General features: G+C 37.2%; 1 protein-coding gene across 1 annotated transcript in view; it reads right to left on the bottom strand.

The window, feature by feature from the left end:
* Positions 1-15,725, bottom strand: part of LOC150087003 (uncharacterized) — a 293,648-nt gene that overhangs the window by 108,820 nt on the left and 169,103 nt on the right. The window contains exon 4 of the mRNA XM_090371738.1: positions 9,952-10,251. Within this exon, the coding sequence (XP_090227864.1) occupies positions 9,952-10,251 (300 nt within the window). The remainder of the gene's footprint in view (positions 1-9,951; positions 10,252-15,725) is intronic.

Below are 15,725 nucleotides of genomic sequence, written 5' to 3'. Positions count from 1 at the left end.
CTCTTGGGGTAATTCAGAAATTTTTTTTTTGGCTGTTGCAGCATAAGCCTCAGGCTTCCTTGCACCATATGGCTAATAATAATAATAATAATTTCTTTGAATAGCATTAAATAACTTGATGAGTTTTTGTAAAATATTGAGAAGGGACACCTTCTTTTAAACTGTAGCCATTGAAAGTTAAGCCAGCTGACAGGTGCCTTGCTAATGTTTTTTTTTTTCTGTTGATTATGGCCTTTCTAGAGGCTCTCATGAAAAAAAAAAAGCACTGTGCTTAAGTTCAATTACTTTAAATGGTGTGTCTTTTTTCTTTGAGTTTTTTATTACATTAATCCAGTCATCAGGGCTGTATATCAATGAATTTTTCTTACTCAACTTTTCTATAACTCCGAAATCAGCATCATTTGGTAGGTAGAAGTTGACCAGAAACCATGAATACTCAATTGTACTGACGGCCATAGAAGGGTCGTTGCATAACTTCAGTAAATTAAGTGCAACCTTTATATTGCGGTTTTGTCCCTCACAAACGTCACAATAGAGAGTACTGTTGGTGCACTGACCGGCATTATCTTTTAAATGTTTTATAATAACAGTTGAGATTTCTTGAGACCCTCTTCCACCTTCTGTCTCATTCCACACATACATTACAGAGGGTCAAGGTGGGCTTGGCCCACTTGTAACAACGAACACTATCAGATGTTCTTCAGTTTTATAAGGCACCACTGCTCTCTATCGGCCGGCTAAAGAACTACAGGCTTGGTCAACATTTTCACTGAATAATTATTGGCCTAGTATACCTGTAGCCTGACTTGAAAAAAAATTGGACTTGGTTCACTATACTTCTGACCCGCTCATATAGTGTTTTATGTGCAACAGTATCAAAAGCTGTCCTAAAATATCTAAATACTAGATCTACCTGGCATAACATATGCCATCTTTCTGGTTATGGCGTAAATAGTTTAATCTAGATCTTTCAGTCTTCACCATTCTTGTTTAGCAGTGATATAATTCTACAGCAGTCACTTGTGGGATATATGCATATGTCTCTATTTGCAGGTGGTTCCCGTCTTCTCCAACAAATATTGCAGCAACCTCCGTTTTGGATGTAGGTGCATTATATCGTCTCTTAACCATGTCGTCCAATTGCTGCATTACTTCGGCCACACACCCTTGGTTTGACTGTTTTTCAAGCCATTTTGTTGTTGCTTCAGCAGAATTGAAAATATAAAGTTGTCCATATCCTGGCTTATTTGCCTCGTTTGGATATAGTGGTAAGACCAAATAGTAAATCTGGTCGTGTATTCTAAAACAGTATGGACCATTTACAGGCGGTGATTTAATCTCTGCACCCATTGATGGGAATGCTATTGCTGTGTTGTATTCTTGTATATGTTCTCTGCAGGTCAAGTGAAACCTTTCCATCATGACAGTATTTAGTGTATTTATTCGATATTGTTTAACTCATGTCCCCAATATCTTGCATTGCCTCTGATCCCCTTTTGTGAATTGGGGATACATTTGCACATTTGATGTGCATAGGGATCTCCCATAAATCCAATATTGTCCTCATAATCATAGCTAATGGTTTGTTTACCTCTTTTGCTGCCTTGTTTAATATAAATGGACAGATCCTATCCACATCAGATTGCCTTTTTAGGTGCCCTAGCACATATTCATAAGTTCCTGTAGTCTTCTCCATGTCTAGCTGTCTACATATAACAGAGAAATTTCCAGTGGAAGTATTTTAAGGAAATGTTATATTTGGTTCATACAGAAAGATTTGTCAAGCCATCCCAAATTTCATTTAAATCAGGCAATTATTATTTCTCTCGTCTATACAATTTATATGGAAAAAAAGAAATTCATAGATTAAACTCAGTTTTAATATAGCATTGTTAGCTTCAGACAGTTGTGCAAGCTTTGCATGTATTATTATGTCAGACTTATGAATGCAGTGGTGTCACTTGTGAGGAGACATATATTTCTCTCTCTCTCTCTCTCTTTATATATATATATATAGAAAGAGAGAGAGAGAGAGAGAAAGCTCAAAGGTATATTTATGGGAAAGAACAATAAATATTATACAATTATATCAAACCGATTGGTTAAGTTTTAAGAATGTAAAACTATAGAGTTATATAAGTGTTCTATAAAGTTATAACCTTAGTAATTAATTGATAAGAAGATAACTATATTTACTTTTCACTTTAATTAATGACAGAAAAAAAAAACAATTTTAAGAAATAAATAGAATGCAAATGAAATGCACTCTGAGTGCTATTTAACTTGTAACAAAAGTAAGTCATCAGATGTTTAGACATTACATAACAAGAAAAAGTTCAGTGATATTGCAGCATATGCTTTGTTGGTCCATGGAAAGCTATTAAGATTAGTCATAACCTCCCCTGACCCTCAAAAACCACCAAAATCCATTCATATTCATAATAACTGCATAATCATACACCAACCATTATTAAAAATATAAATAGTGTTATGTTATATTAAAATAATGATGTAGATAAATGAAATAAATAGAATGATATAATTCCACCGGATAAAACTGATAAAAAGGTAAATAAAATCCACATATGTTCTGTCTGTACAATAAAATATGAAATTTTAAACTGCAAAAGAATTATCCTATCCACATCAGGGTGCATACGCCTCCTTTTTCACTGTTGAAAAAGGAGGCGTATGCCTCTGAAAACTACGGTGTTTTAGCACTTTTATCATCTTGTGTTTTATCTACATTGTTTTATTGTAAATAATTCTTCAGCAGTTTAAAATTTCATATTTTATTGTACAGACAGTTACCTTTTTATCAGTATTATATCAGGTTTAATTAAATCATTATATTTATTTCATTTATCTACATCATTATTTTAATATAACATAACACTATTTATATTTTTAATAACGGTTGGTGTATGATTGTGCAGTTATTATGAATATTCCCAACCCCAGAGGCCTATTTGAAGATTCATTCATAAAAACAAAAGTATATTTTGCGTATTACTCTAGAACAAAATGTTAGCCTATGCCAAAATTTTCAACAGAAGTTCTGTTGGTCCTTGAGAAAAGTTCAGGTCCAGTTACAAATTCAAAGTTCTTGTCTCTCCACCCACCCCCTACAAAAATCGGCATAAATGAAAGTGTGTTTTTGCATTAATCGATACAAAATAAAAACGTGGACTGATACCAAATTTTCAAAATATATTCTGCTGGCCCCTGGGATGGTTCTAAGCTCAATTCTGATTTCATATAATTCTCTCCCCAGTTCCACCCACAGAAATATTACTATAAATTTTCATCCACAGTAAGGGATAAAATAAGTTGTCCATTTAGTTGTGCAATCTGAGCACATTTATTCTTCCAATCTGTCTTTTGAAAAGTTTACACATCTCTCTTGATCCATTTGATGTTTATCAGTGTCCATTAGTGGTTATTAGTGTCTGATTTCATACCATTCTCTCCCAATTCCCACCACAGAAATATTATTATAAATTTTCATCCACAGTAAGGGATAAAATAAGTTAATCTATTTAGTTGTGTGCAATTTGAGCATATTTATTTTTCCAATCTGTCTTTTGAAAAGCTTATACATCTCTCTTGATCCATTTGATGTTTATTAGTGTCCATATTGAGCGAATAATCAGGAAATAATCGCTGCCATGAGGGTCCTCTAATCCACTCAATCTCCCTTGTGCCCCAATCACCATTTGTGATTGTGGCACAAGGGAGAACATAAAGACAAATTAACGGCTGATGTACTTTCTGTACTTAAATTTACATGGGTGTAGAACATTATTCAACCTTACTCTGTTGATTATCTAATAAAGCTTCAGACTTTCTCTAGGAATGTCATGAACACCACACAAATGGTAATGTGCATTCATCCCTCCCCAACATACTGCAAGGGGTAAAAAGCTGTAGAACAAAATCATTAAGCTTGGATCTTGATATAGGAACATTTGATGGTAGATGGCTGGATGCTAGGATGATGGTAACTCTGAAAGGGTACACACACAACTACTAACTTAAAATTCATCTAAAGCATTAATGTCCTTGTTGGAACATTTATATGCATTATGAGTGCTACAACTTCTTTACAGGAGGTGTTATCTTTCCCATCCTTTTGACTGATATTACAGTTCAGCATTCCAAAATATACAGTGGGACAGGATTGAGTGTTTCTCAGTGCACTGCACTACACAGGAAACATTGTGATAGGTGAGGGGAGGAATGAGAGCTATATGACTAGCATAGGCATTAATACCCATACGTTTGCCAAGCCCAGGGTCCTGAGCTGGATATCATCATTCCTTTCTTTCTTGGTGATTCCTTTCTACTTTTCTCTTTCTCTTTCTCTCAGGGGTAACTCGGTAATTTTTTTTTTTTTTTTTTTTGCTGGTGCAGCATAAGCCTCAGCCTTCCTTGCATCATGTGGCTAATAATAATAAATAATAATAATAATATTAGTTGTGGAAAATGATGCAAGAAAGCAAGCTTATACAGCATAAGCCAAAAAAAAAGCCTTCTTATTTCACCTATAGACTCCCTCCAACAGTTTGTCTAGTTCTTCCCTGAATTTATTTAAACTAACTTCCACAACAACATATGGAAGTTTGTTACAACAATCAACTACCTGCTATCTAAAGGCAAACTTCTGAACATCTATTCTTCAACTGTCCTACCACAATTTGAATTTATGCTCCTTCATGTATATAGTCTGAGCAAGAGGAAGAATCCCATCAGTATTGAGCTTGCTCAATCCATTCAGAGACTTAAACACTTCACTCAGATCACCTTGCAGGTGCCTAGTCTCCAGATGCTCAAAAATGCAGAAAAAGGGTGTGCTTACCAAGCCTTTTTTGGTAAGCACACCCTCTGTTCCCCTCACTAATCCTGTTGCCCTGCTCTGTACTTGTTCCAGCAGCTCTATACCTTTCCGAAAATGAGGCCTCCAGACCAGAATGCAGTACTCAAGATGTACCTGACAATTATCTTATATAATGGGATAATCACCTCCTTGTCCCTACTAGCAAAATTCCTGTATCTCATCGACAAATCCCAATGAGCTGTCCTGGTACACCATTCGCACTGCTCAGAGAACTTCATAGCTGCACAATTACCCCCAGGTCTTTTTTCATTTCTACTACCCTGAATAACACACAGTTGGTATGTTACTCTAGGGTTACTGCTACCCATTCGCAGTACTTTGTATTTGTCAATATTGAACTTCAATTGCCATTTATCTGCATAACTTTTCTAGATCCTGTTGCAGTAGCATGCCATCACTAGACCGGAGTTCAAGCCCTTGATTGCTAAATACGGTCGATCTGCCAACCCGCACTGGACCAGCATGGCAGATTATGGTCCATTTCCCTCAACATGAATTGTTGAGGAGGCTTCCATCCTGCAGTGGGTTGATAATGGCTGCACTTTACCTTTTTTTTACCATCACTAACCACACTAACAACCTTAGTATCATCTGCAAACTTGAATATTAAGACTGATATGCCCTCTATATCATTGATAAATATAGAAAATAACAATGCCATTCATTGCAATTTGCTATTATGAACAAAGAATGGTGTATTTCACCGAATGTTCTATAGTAAATTTCCGATTCATAATGTATTATGCCCCGTGCATTTATATACTTAGTAAATAGTACTATGTACACCCACTGGCATTTCTCATATTGTGGAGTTATACTTCATAACTGGGTTGGCATGGTTGCAACACCAGGGTACCTGCCCAGCCATCAACAACAGGTCAACAAGCCTTGAAACACTGCTGTCTGGGTGGTGGTATCTGCTGAGAATAAGTTGTTGTTGTTATTTGGTTTTTAGGAGCATTAGCAACTAGGGCCATATTGCTCCGGGGATATGCGGTAGTCATTCCCTGACATTTCCGCATCCTCCATATTTGGTGGTCACGGGCTCGAACCCTGGTCTAATCAAGAAGCGTGTGCTACGCACTGCTGCTCCTGCCCACCTGGCTACGGAGGCGCCCTGAGAATAAGTAACAACAGCCTTCACCATTGGAGAATCATTACTTATTCGAAGTGGTGTAATACATGGTAACTCGTTGTCAAGGGAGTCACAATACGAGAAACAATTAAATTGATGCTATTCATTGCAATTTGCTATTATGAACAAAGAACGTTATGTATTTCACTGAATGTTCTACAGAAAACAGCAATAGACCCAACACTGAAACCTGGGGATCTCCACTAATAACATTAGTCCAAGAAGGGCAGTGTGCATTGATTACCACTGACTGATGTGTCCACCTGCATTAGTTCTTTAACCAGTGATTTCATTATTTTCTCTGGAAGAGAAGTTAAACTAACAGGTCTGTAATTAATCGTGTCACAGTTTCATAAGTGGGGATATATTCACACATTTTGAGTCTGCGGGGGCTTCCCCTAAATGCTCTCATAATTATGAAAAGGGTTTGCTTACTTCCTTTGCTGCTTCCCTTAATATAGCTGAATAGATCCCATCCACCCCAGGTACCTTTCTTCTGTTTAATTTTAACAATTTCTCTTCCACTTTCATCTCAGTTATTACAAAATCATTTAGCTCCCTGTTAGAGTGATAAACTTCTGGCAGCCACTTTCTTAAAGAATTCCTCGCGTGTGAATGTAGATGCAAAATACTCATTCAGTTTGTCAGCAACCTGAGCAGGATCATCAACAGTCAAAAAAGTTTTCACATTTGAGAATCAAGACAGTGGGAAATGCAGCGTTGCGAAGTCCATCCTAGTCAGCTAGGAGGCAAGTAATTGCCTTGGGAATGTTGAATAGAAGTTTAAGATGAATTTTGCACAATGATCTTCAGGGGCAACTCAACTGAATTTGCCCATGAGGTAAGAAATCACGATAAAATTGTTCGAGTACAGTTCTGTAGACAATTTATGGACATTTTGGAAACGATGCAAATGTTTTGATTATATCGGAAGAGGCCCATTTTCAGCTTCCTGGTTTGTTAACAAGTAGAACTTTCGCTATTGGTTGGAGACTAACCCAATGGAGCTCCACCAAAAGCCCCTATATAGTGAAAAGGTAACCATCTGGTGTGGTGCATCTGCATTTGGTTGTGCAGGCTTCATATCTGCCTGCATTTGGTTGTGCAGGCAGATATGAAGTTCTCTGAGCAGTGCAGACGGGCTGCAAGAGTAGCTCATGGAGTATTGTCAATGATATACAGGAATTTTTCCAGCAGGGATAAGGAGGTGATTATTCCATTGTATAAGGCAATGGTCAGGCCACACCTAGAGTACTGTATACAGGTCTGGAGGCCTCATTTCAAGAAGGATGTAGAGCTGCTGGAACGAGTACAGAGAAGGGCAACAAGATTAGTGAATGGAACAAAGTTGTCAATGATATACAGGAATTTTTCCAGCAGGGATAAGGAGGTGATTATTCCATTGTATAAGGCAATGGTCAGGCCACACCTAGAGTACTGTATACAGGTCTGGAGGCCTCATTTCAAGAAGGATGTAGAGCTGCTGGAACGAGTACAGAGAAGGGCAACAAGATTAGTGAATGGAACAAAGGGGTGCTCTTACGAAGAAAGGCTTAAGTTTTGCAAATTACAGTGTCTGGAGACTAGGCACCAGGGAGGTGATCTGATAGAGGTGTATAAAGCCTTGAATGGTTTAAGCATGCTCAATGCTGATGGGATTCTTCCTCTAGCTCAGAAAAATCACCTGAAAGGGCATAAATTCAAATTGAGGAAAGACAGCTGTAGGATAGACGTGCGGAAATTTGCCTTTAGCCAGCGGGTGGTTGGTTGGTGGAACAGACTTCCATCCCTTGTGGTGGAGGTTGATAGCCTAAATAAGTTTAAGACTCAGCTGGACAGGTATTTTGAACGAACAGAAGGGTGAAGTGGAAGTGGGTTTTTTTTTTTTTTGGCTGATGCTGCATAAGCTTGCTTTCTTGCATCAAATGCCTCTACTAATGCTAATTTAGAGTAATTGGACCATACTTCTTTGAAGAGAACAATCAGGTTGTAATGGTGACTGCTGATTGATACAGTACATTGTTGGATATAATTTTTGTTGAGGAGTTACATGGGTTCAGAAAAAATAATGTCTGGTTTCACATTGCATGCTTCAAGAAAAGTTATAGCCACTTTGAGGAGAATGTTTCCTGGGTGACTGGTTTCAAGGTTTAGCGACAACCACTGGTCGTCAAGAACTCCCAACTTTTCTTTGGGGATAGGACAGATTTATAAATTGACTTATTAAGTACAATAATAGGAAAATGAAATTTGCTTTGGTGAAGTTTTTAGCATGCTGGGGCAGCAATAAAAAATATCAGTACTAAAACCGACTACCAATGCAATAGACTGCTTTGGTAGTCGGTTTTTCAGTACCACCTACTAGGTGACATTCACTTTTTACTTCAACCATATCACGTCACCATCCTATCATTACATGATGATTTTTGTATATGTCCATTCTTATCCAATAGAACTCTCAGTAGATGGATTTTCACGAAAGTTTATATTTCATTCTTTCAGTCTTTTGGAACGATTTTCCATTAGACTAATAGAAATCATTCAATTACTGTATTATTATTTTTTTTTCATAAAGATCACATAGACTATCCATATATGCTCTTTTGTTTTCTTCAGCAAAGTAGCCTACAGCATACATCAACAATAAATTTTCTTTCATGTATATGTGGAAGCAGAATAAAAGGAATTCACAAAGTGAATTTGCATATTTCTTCAGAGCGATTTTTTTTTTTTTTTTTTTTTGTTGTTAGCGCATCGGCTTCTGTGGCCATAATGCACCCCCCAAAGTTTTTGCATTTTTACTCTGATCCAAGCCCGATACTTTACCCACCTGGCTAGCCCGGTCGGCTTTAGAGTGATTGATTGGAAAGATCACATGATACTGTTGAATTTATACAATTAATGATCAAAATATATAAAGGAACCAATCTAACAGATGTAAACCTAATCAAATGTAATATATTCACTGAAGAAATGCAGCATCTAACACAAAGAAAATCAGCCACCAAATATGCTTGCACCTGGGAGTGGGCACAAAAAAAAAAAAAGTACTGATAATAAACAATTTAATAAATGATTTGTAGGCATTGCACTTTGAATGCACTTTGTAGGCATCTATATTCAAGGAAGTCCATCCATTCAATGATGTGCCATAATTTTTGATATGTTGAGAAATAAGAACATTTTGAAAATTTGTAAATAATGCTGAAAAGTGAACACTCACTTTTGGGCTTTATCAAAAGTTTATTCTATGTACATAAACTAACCTCAAAACATGCAAAAAAAAAAAAAAAATCCAGATAAAAATGTGTACCAAGATATAAAAAAAAAAAATGAATTGTTGATGCTAATAGCCAAGAGTTCAATCAGTGTTGACAGAATTGAGCAGATCATTTCATGTGCCTTAACTTATACACCACTTATATATTGATTGTTTAAGAATTACTGCCTATGCATTTATGGCATGTTGGGTGTGGTGCCATAACACTCACATGCATTACAGCAGAGAACTTTGGGTACCATGGAACGCTTATATGCATCAATGTAGCAAACATGTTAAAGAGAAGATATATAACACCCAATACATTAGTAAGAAAAAATATTGACAGAAAATAAATCAATCCTCAGGTGCGCTATATGTTTACAACAACTTAACCTAAAATATTTTAGAAAAACTACACAAATATAAAACAGTAAGAAATCATAGGAAATATGGAGATGCTGCTCCTACAAGTAGATCATGTGTTCAGCACATGCTGTACTAAATGAGGAGACAAAGCCACCTATCGGTATCTAAAAGCTGGAAGAAAAGTAAACTTTCGTAAAAAGACTCTTGGTTTTTGGAAAAGTGGAAACCATAACAAGCTGGAAAATATATATTTATAACTGAAACTCTACAAAAAAATTATAAATAACTTACATCTTTAACATTCTTTCCTTTCACTTTTCCTTCTTTTATGATGACTTTTTTACTTTTGGGTTTCTTATTTGATGGCAGTTCAGATATTATTTCATTTGACTTAATTTTTTTGACTTTCTTTGGCTTTGGTTTTTCCTCTCTTTTTGGTTTCTTTGTCAGAGCTTGTCGCTTAATATCTTCTGCAATAACAAGTGCAGATTCATTAGTATCTCCATCAGTATCATCATCACCATCATTTTCATCATCTTCATCATAACTTCCAACTAATTCACTAGCAGTGGTCAAATGATGGGAATGGATCTGAAAATAGAAGAGTATTATCAAAAAGAGTATTATTTACATAACTGTTATTTTATATTGTACTTAATACGCATTCTTATAGTTCTAATTACGCTGGTTATTTTTATTTTAATTTATATAAACAGTTTTTGTAGATATACGTAATACTTTTTAAAACCGTTAGTCCGTTCGAATCTTGCAGGCATTGTTTTTTGTATATAGTGATAGGGAATTCAAATTTTTAATTGAGGTAGCTAGGTAGCTCTAACGTATAATTATAGAAACAGTAATACACTTCACTGTTTCTATTAGATAGCGTAGTATTGACATTTAATTTAATTTAATTTATTGATCTTATTAATTTAAAATATCATGCCCCAAACTAGAGCAGCAAAGCAACGGGCACAAAGTGGCAGGAGTGCTGTGACTCGGGGGAGAACTGAGGGGGGCGATTCTCCAACACATCACAGCCTAAAAAAATGTGCAACTTGTGAAATGTTTGCCGAACTATCTGGAACGGAACATGATATTGCCATGGGGGATGTCTTTTTATGTGCGCGATGTAAGGAGTGTAAGGAAATCAGGCGACAACTCAGAGTTGTTATGGGCCTATATGAGAGTTTGAAGGACAGGGTGGATGCCCTCGAAAGATCTAAATTGAGGGGCCCATCAGGCTCTCAGCTGCCCACATCAACGCCAGAGCTTGCACTTGGTCATCACGCAACACAGCGGCAACCCCCAAGGCAGATTGCCCTGGTCCCAAAGGAACTAGTAGTTGTTGGTGACTCTATTGTCAGGGAAACGGGGAACATCCTTTGTAAAAAGGATAGGTGGAACAGGACCAGGGTATGTCTGCCAGGGGCAAAGGTTGATGACGTTGTAGAGCAGATATAATCTTTTAGGGGCACAAAAGGTGATATAGTTGTACACATTGGCACTAATGATATTAAGAGTAGGAGACCGGCAGAATTACTTAACAAGTACAGGTCACTGATGAAAAAAGCCGTAAATTAGGGTTGAATTTGAAAGTGTCTGCAATTCTGCCCAGACACGATAGGAGGGAGTATATGAGGAGAGCCTTGTCGATCAATTCGGCCCTGGAAAGATTGTGCAAGGGTCAAGGGATAGAATTTTTTTCAGCCTGGACTGTACTTGTTAACAGGAGAGACTGCTTCTACAGGGATGGGATACACTTAAATAGAAAGGGTGCAAGAATATTTGCTGATGCTATCGAGGCAGTGTTAGGTGGGTCGGAAAACTGATAGCTTGGGGGGGATACAAGGACTAATAGTTTAATAGTAGCCGTAGGCAGAGGTGAAGGTGATTCTTGCACAACTTCTATTAGAATAAGTAGCGACCTGGAGCGAGGGATGTTGGGGGTTTCAGGGACGGATGGCAGTCATTGTGAAACAGGTGGGTACATGGGATGTGTTAGAGTAATTAAGAATAAGAATAGGTGCATGTATACCAATGCTAGAAGTATAGTAAATAAATTTGAATTTGAAGTGTTGGTCAAGACATCAAAGGCGGATATTGTTGGGATAGCAGAGACGTGGTGTCACACAGATATAAGGAATGCCGAACTGGAATTTGGGGAGTACAATGTGACAGAAAGGATAGACAGGATAGGAAGGGAGGAGGTGTTATGCTGTTAATAAAGAAAAACATAAAATCAAAAGAAGTGCATCCAGTTGATATAGATGAACAGTGCACTGTTGAGTCAGTTTGGTGTGACATAAGCACTGCGAAAGCAAAAATTAGAGTAGGAGTGTGTTATAGGCCTAATGACTTGAATGGGTACAATGAACAATTGTACAGAGAAATAGAGTGGGCTAGTAAACCGGAATGTCTTATAATGGGGGATTTTGACTTCCCAGATATTGACTGGAACTTGTGGGTTGGGCACTCACACACTAGTCAGACTTTTGTGGATTTATTGGATGATTGTTTTCTGCAGCAGCATGTTCGAGAGGCAACCAGAGAATTAGGAATTTGCAGATAAAAGAACCACTAGGTGGCAGTGTTCACAATGTACTGACGTGGGATTTACTTAAAGATTTAATTACCATCAGGGGTAAAGGAAAGGGTTTTTGCTTCCGTAAAGGCGAGTACAGTGGTCTCCGACAGTTTTTAAATTCTGTACAGTGGGATCAATTGACGATGTTACCAACAGTAAATTCTAAGTGGGAAGCATTCAAGGAATTAATCGTGGAAGCTACTAAAAGGTTCATACCTATTAAGAAATATTGTTCAAGGTTTAGGCCTAAATGGTTGTCAAATGAACTAATGAGACTCGTAACAGAGAAGAAAAATGCATGGGATGCATATAAATTATCAAGCGACTCAGAAGCCTATGGCAGATATAAGTTAATCTATAATCAGGTCACAAAGGAGGTTCGGCAGGCGAAGGCAGATTACGAGAAATCCTTGGCAAAAGATGCTAAGAAAAACAGCAAGGATTTCTTTACTTATATAAACTCTAAAAGGAAGGGGATGAATCTGATTGGTCCACTTGACATCGATGGTTCGACTGTTGATGATCCTGCTCAGATAGCAAACAAACTGAATGAGTATTTTGCATCTACATTCACACGTGAGGAATTATTAAGGTTTGAAAATGGCAGAAGGTTATCAAATTGTAGCAAGATACTTAATGATTTTGTAATAACTGAGAGCAAAGTGGAAGAGAAATTGTTGAAGTTAAACGTAAGAAAAGCACCTGGGGTGGATGGAATCATCCAGTTATATTAAAGGAGGCGGCAAAGCAACTAAGCAAACCCTTAGCCATAATTATAAGAGCATCCTTGGACTCAGGGGAGGTTCCGACAGACTGGAGATGTGCAAATGTATCCCCAATTCACAAAGGGGGATCGAAGGGTGACAGGAGTAATTACAGACCAGTTAGTTTAACTTCTGTTCCGGGTAAAATAATGGAGTCGCTGGTTAAAGATGCATTGCAGGATCATCTAGACAAGACTGCAGCAATAATTCAGACACAGCATGGGTTTGTTAAGGGAAAGTCTTGTCTGACAAATTTGATAGGATATTATGATGTGGTTACAAAGGAACTGGATGCAAAAAATAACTTTGATATCATATATTTGGATTTCAGCAAAGCTTTTGACACTGTTGCGCATGGAAGACTATTGTACAAATTGGAGCAGAATGGTATTAAGGGTAAGTTGCTACAGTGGTCAAAAGGATGGTTAAGTGCTAGAAGACAGAGGGTGGTAATCAATGGGTGCTGCTCTTTTTGGACTAATGTTATTAGTGAAGTCCCACAGGGTTCGGTGTTAGGTCCACTGTTGTTTTGTATATTTATCAATGATATTGATGAAGGTATATCAGGCTTAATGTCGAAGTTTGCAGATGATACAAAGGTTGGCAGGGTTGTTAATGACAGTAATGGCAGTGTGCTACTGCAACAGGATCTAGATAATTTGGGCATATGTGCTAAGAAATGGCAACTGAAGTTTAACCTTGACAAATGCAAAGTACTACATATGGGTAGAAGTAACCCCAGAGAAACGTACCAACTGTGTGGTACTACACTTAAGGTGGTAGAAAATGAAAAAGACCTGGGAGTAATTGTGCAGGCAGATATGAAGTTTTCTGAGCAATACAGACAGGCTGCCAGGGCAGGTCATGGGGTTTTGTCAATGATATATAGGAATTTTGCTAGCAGGGAGAAGGAGGTGATTGTCCCTCTGTATAAGGCAATGGTCAGGCCACGGCTTGAGTACTGCGTACAGGTCTGGAGGCCTCATTTTAGGAAGGATGTAGATTTACTTGAGCGTGTACAGAGAAGGGCAACAAGATTGGTGAGGGAAATGAAGGGATCCTCTTACCAAGAGAGGCTTAAGTTCTGCAAATTGCAGTGGCTGGAGACTAGGCACCTGCGCGGTGATCTGATTGAGGTATATAAGGCCTTGAATGGGCTGAGTACGCTGAATTCTGATGGGATCCTTCCACTTGTTCAGATTACGAATCTATGGGGGTAAATTCAAATTAAGAAAAGACAGATGTAGAATAGATGTGTGGAAATTTTCTTTTAGCCAGCGGGTGGTTAATTGCTGGAACACACTTCCATCTGTCATTGTGGAAGTTGATAGGTTGAATAAATTTAAGGAGGAACTGGATAGGCATTTGGAGGGAATGGTGTGATTTTTTTTTTTTTTTTTTGGCTGATGCTGCATATGCTCATACATTTGCTTTCTTGCATCACATGCCACTACTACTACTACTACTATTCTGAAATTACACTAAAGGATATATACCAAATACAAAATGAACTATTTAACCTTTTCACACGTACGTAAGTGGATCTATGTTTTTTCAAGGTCATTTCCACATACATTTCAAATAATTTTTTATGTATGTTTCCAACTAATAGTAGATAATTTTAATAGATAGCTGCTCAAAAAATTAGTTTTGAAAAATCAGAGAAAGCCATCGCACCTTCAGTCATTTTTGGCTCTCTGATTTTGGTCAAGAAGTCAAAATTGTAGAAATTCTCTGGAATTGAGATCCACGTGATGAATCGAATTAAGTGATATAATTAATAAATAGATGTAAAGGAGATTACTGCTATAAAAAAATAACAAGCTTTTTTTTAAACTATATTTTATATTTTTTTAAAATTCTAGTTTGATTTTTGAATAATTTTATTCTAATTCTGAGAAGTTAAGTCAAAAATAAATCATTATTTAAATACATTTATGTCAAAGTTTAAATTTTTCAAAAACTTCAAAATTTCAAGAAAAAACTCACTACAGCCAGTACTTATTGAAAACTAACTATAGGGAGCACCCGTGTTTATGCCTCATTTAGAGAAGGATATAGAGTTGCTTGAGCGAGTACAGAGAAGGGCAACAAGATTGGTGAGGGGAATGAAGGGGTGCATTTACCCCTTCTGTAAATTGCAGCGGCTGGAGAGACTAGGCACCTGTGAGGTGAATTGAGGTGTATAAGACCTTGAATGGGTTGAGCACGCTGAATTCTGATAGGATTCTTCCGCTTGCTCAGATTACGAACCCGAGGGGACATAAATTCAAATTGAGGAAAGACAGTTGTAGAATAGATGTGCGGAAATTTGCCTTTAGCCAGCGGGTAGTTGATGCTGGAACAAACTTCCATCTGTCATTGTGGAAGTTGATAGCTTAAATAAATTCAAGGAGGAACTGGACAAACTTTTAGAGGAAATGGATGTGTGAATTTTTTTTTTTTTGGCTGATGCTACATAAGCTCCTACATTTGCTTTCTTGCATCACATGCCTCTATTACTACTACATTTGTGAAACTCGCTCATGAAAGGGTTAAGTGATAAAACATAAAAATCTACAGAAGAATGCAGCAGTAAATTGCATTCTTGAATCCTAATACTTTAATAAAAAGCAACTAAATCCCAGCTAGTTGCTAATTTAAGTTATATTAAAAATTCATAGTCTTTCACCTTTTACTTGGTTAGCTACTTTTAATGAAATTACCATATTTGG

Source organism: Mastigoproctus giganteus, chromosome 4 (genome assembly GCF_048544385.1).
Source record: "Mastigoproctus giganteus isolate SK-2022 chromosome 4, ASM4854438v1, whole genome shotgun sequence".
Classification (NCBI taxonomy): Eukaryota; Metazoa; Arthropoda; class Arachnida; order Uropygi; family Thelyphonidae; genus Mastigoproctus; species Mastigoproctus giganteus.
Note: the sequence above shows the minus strand (reverse complement) of the source record. Positions and strands in the feature narration are given on the sequence as shown.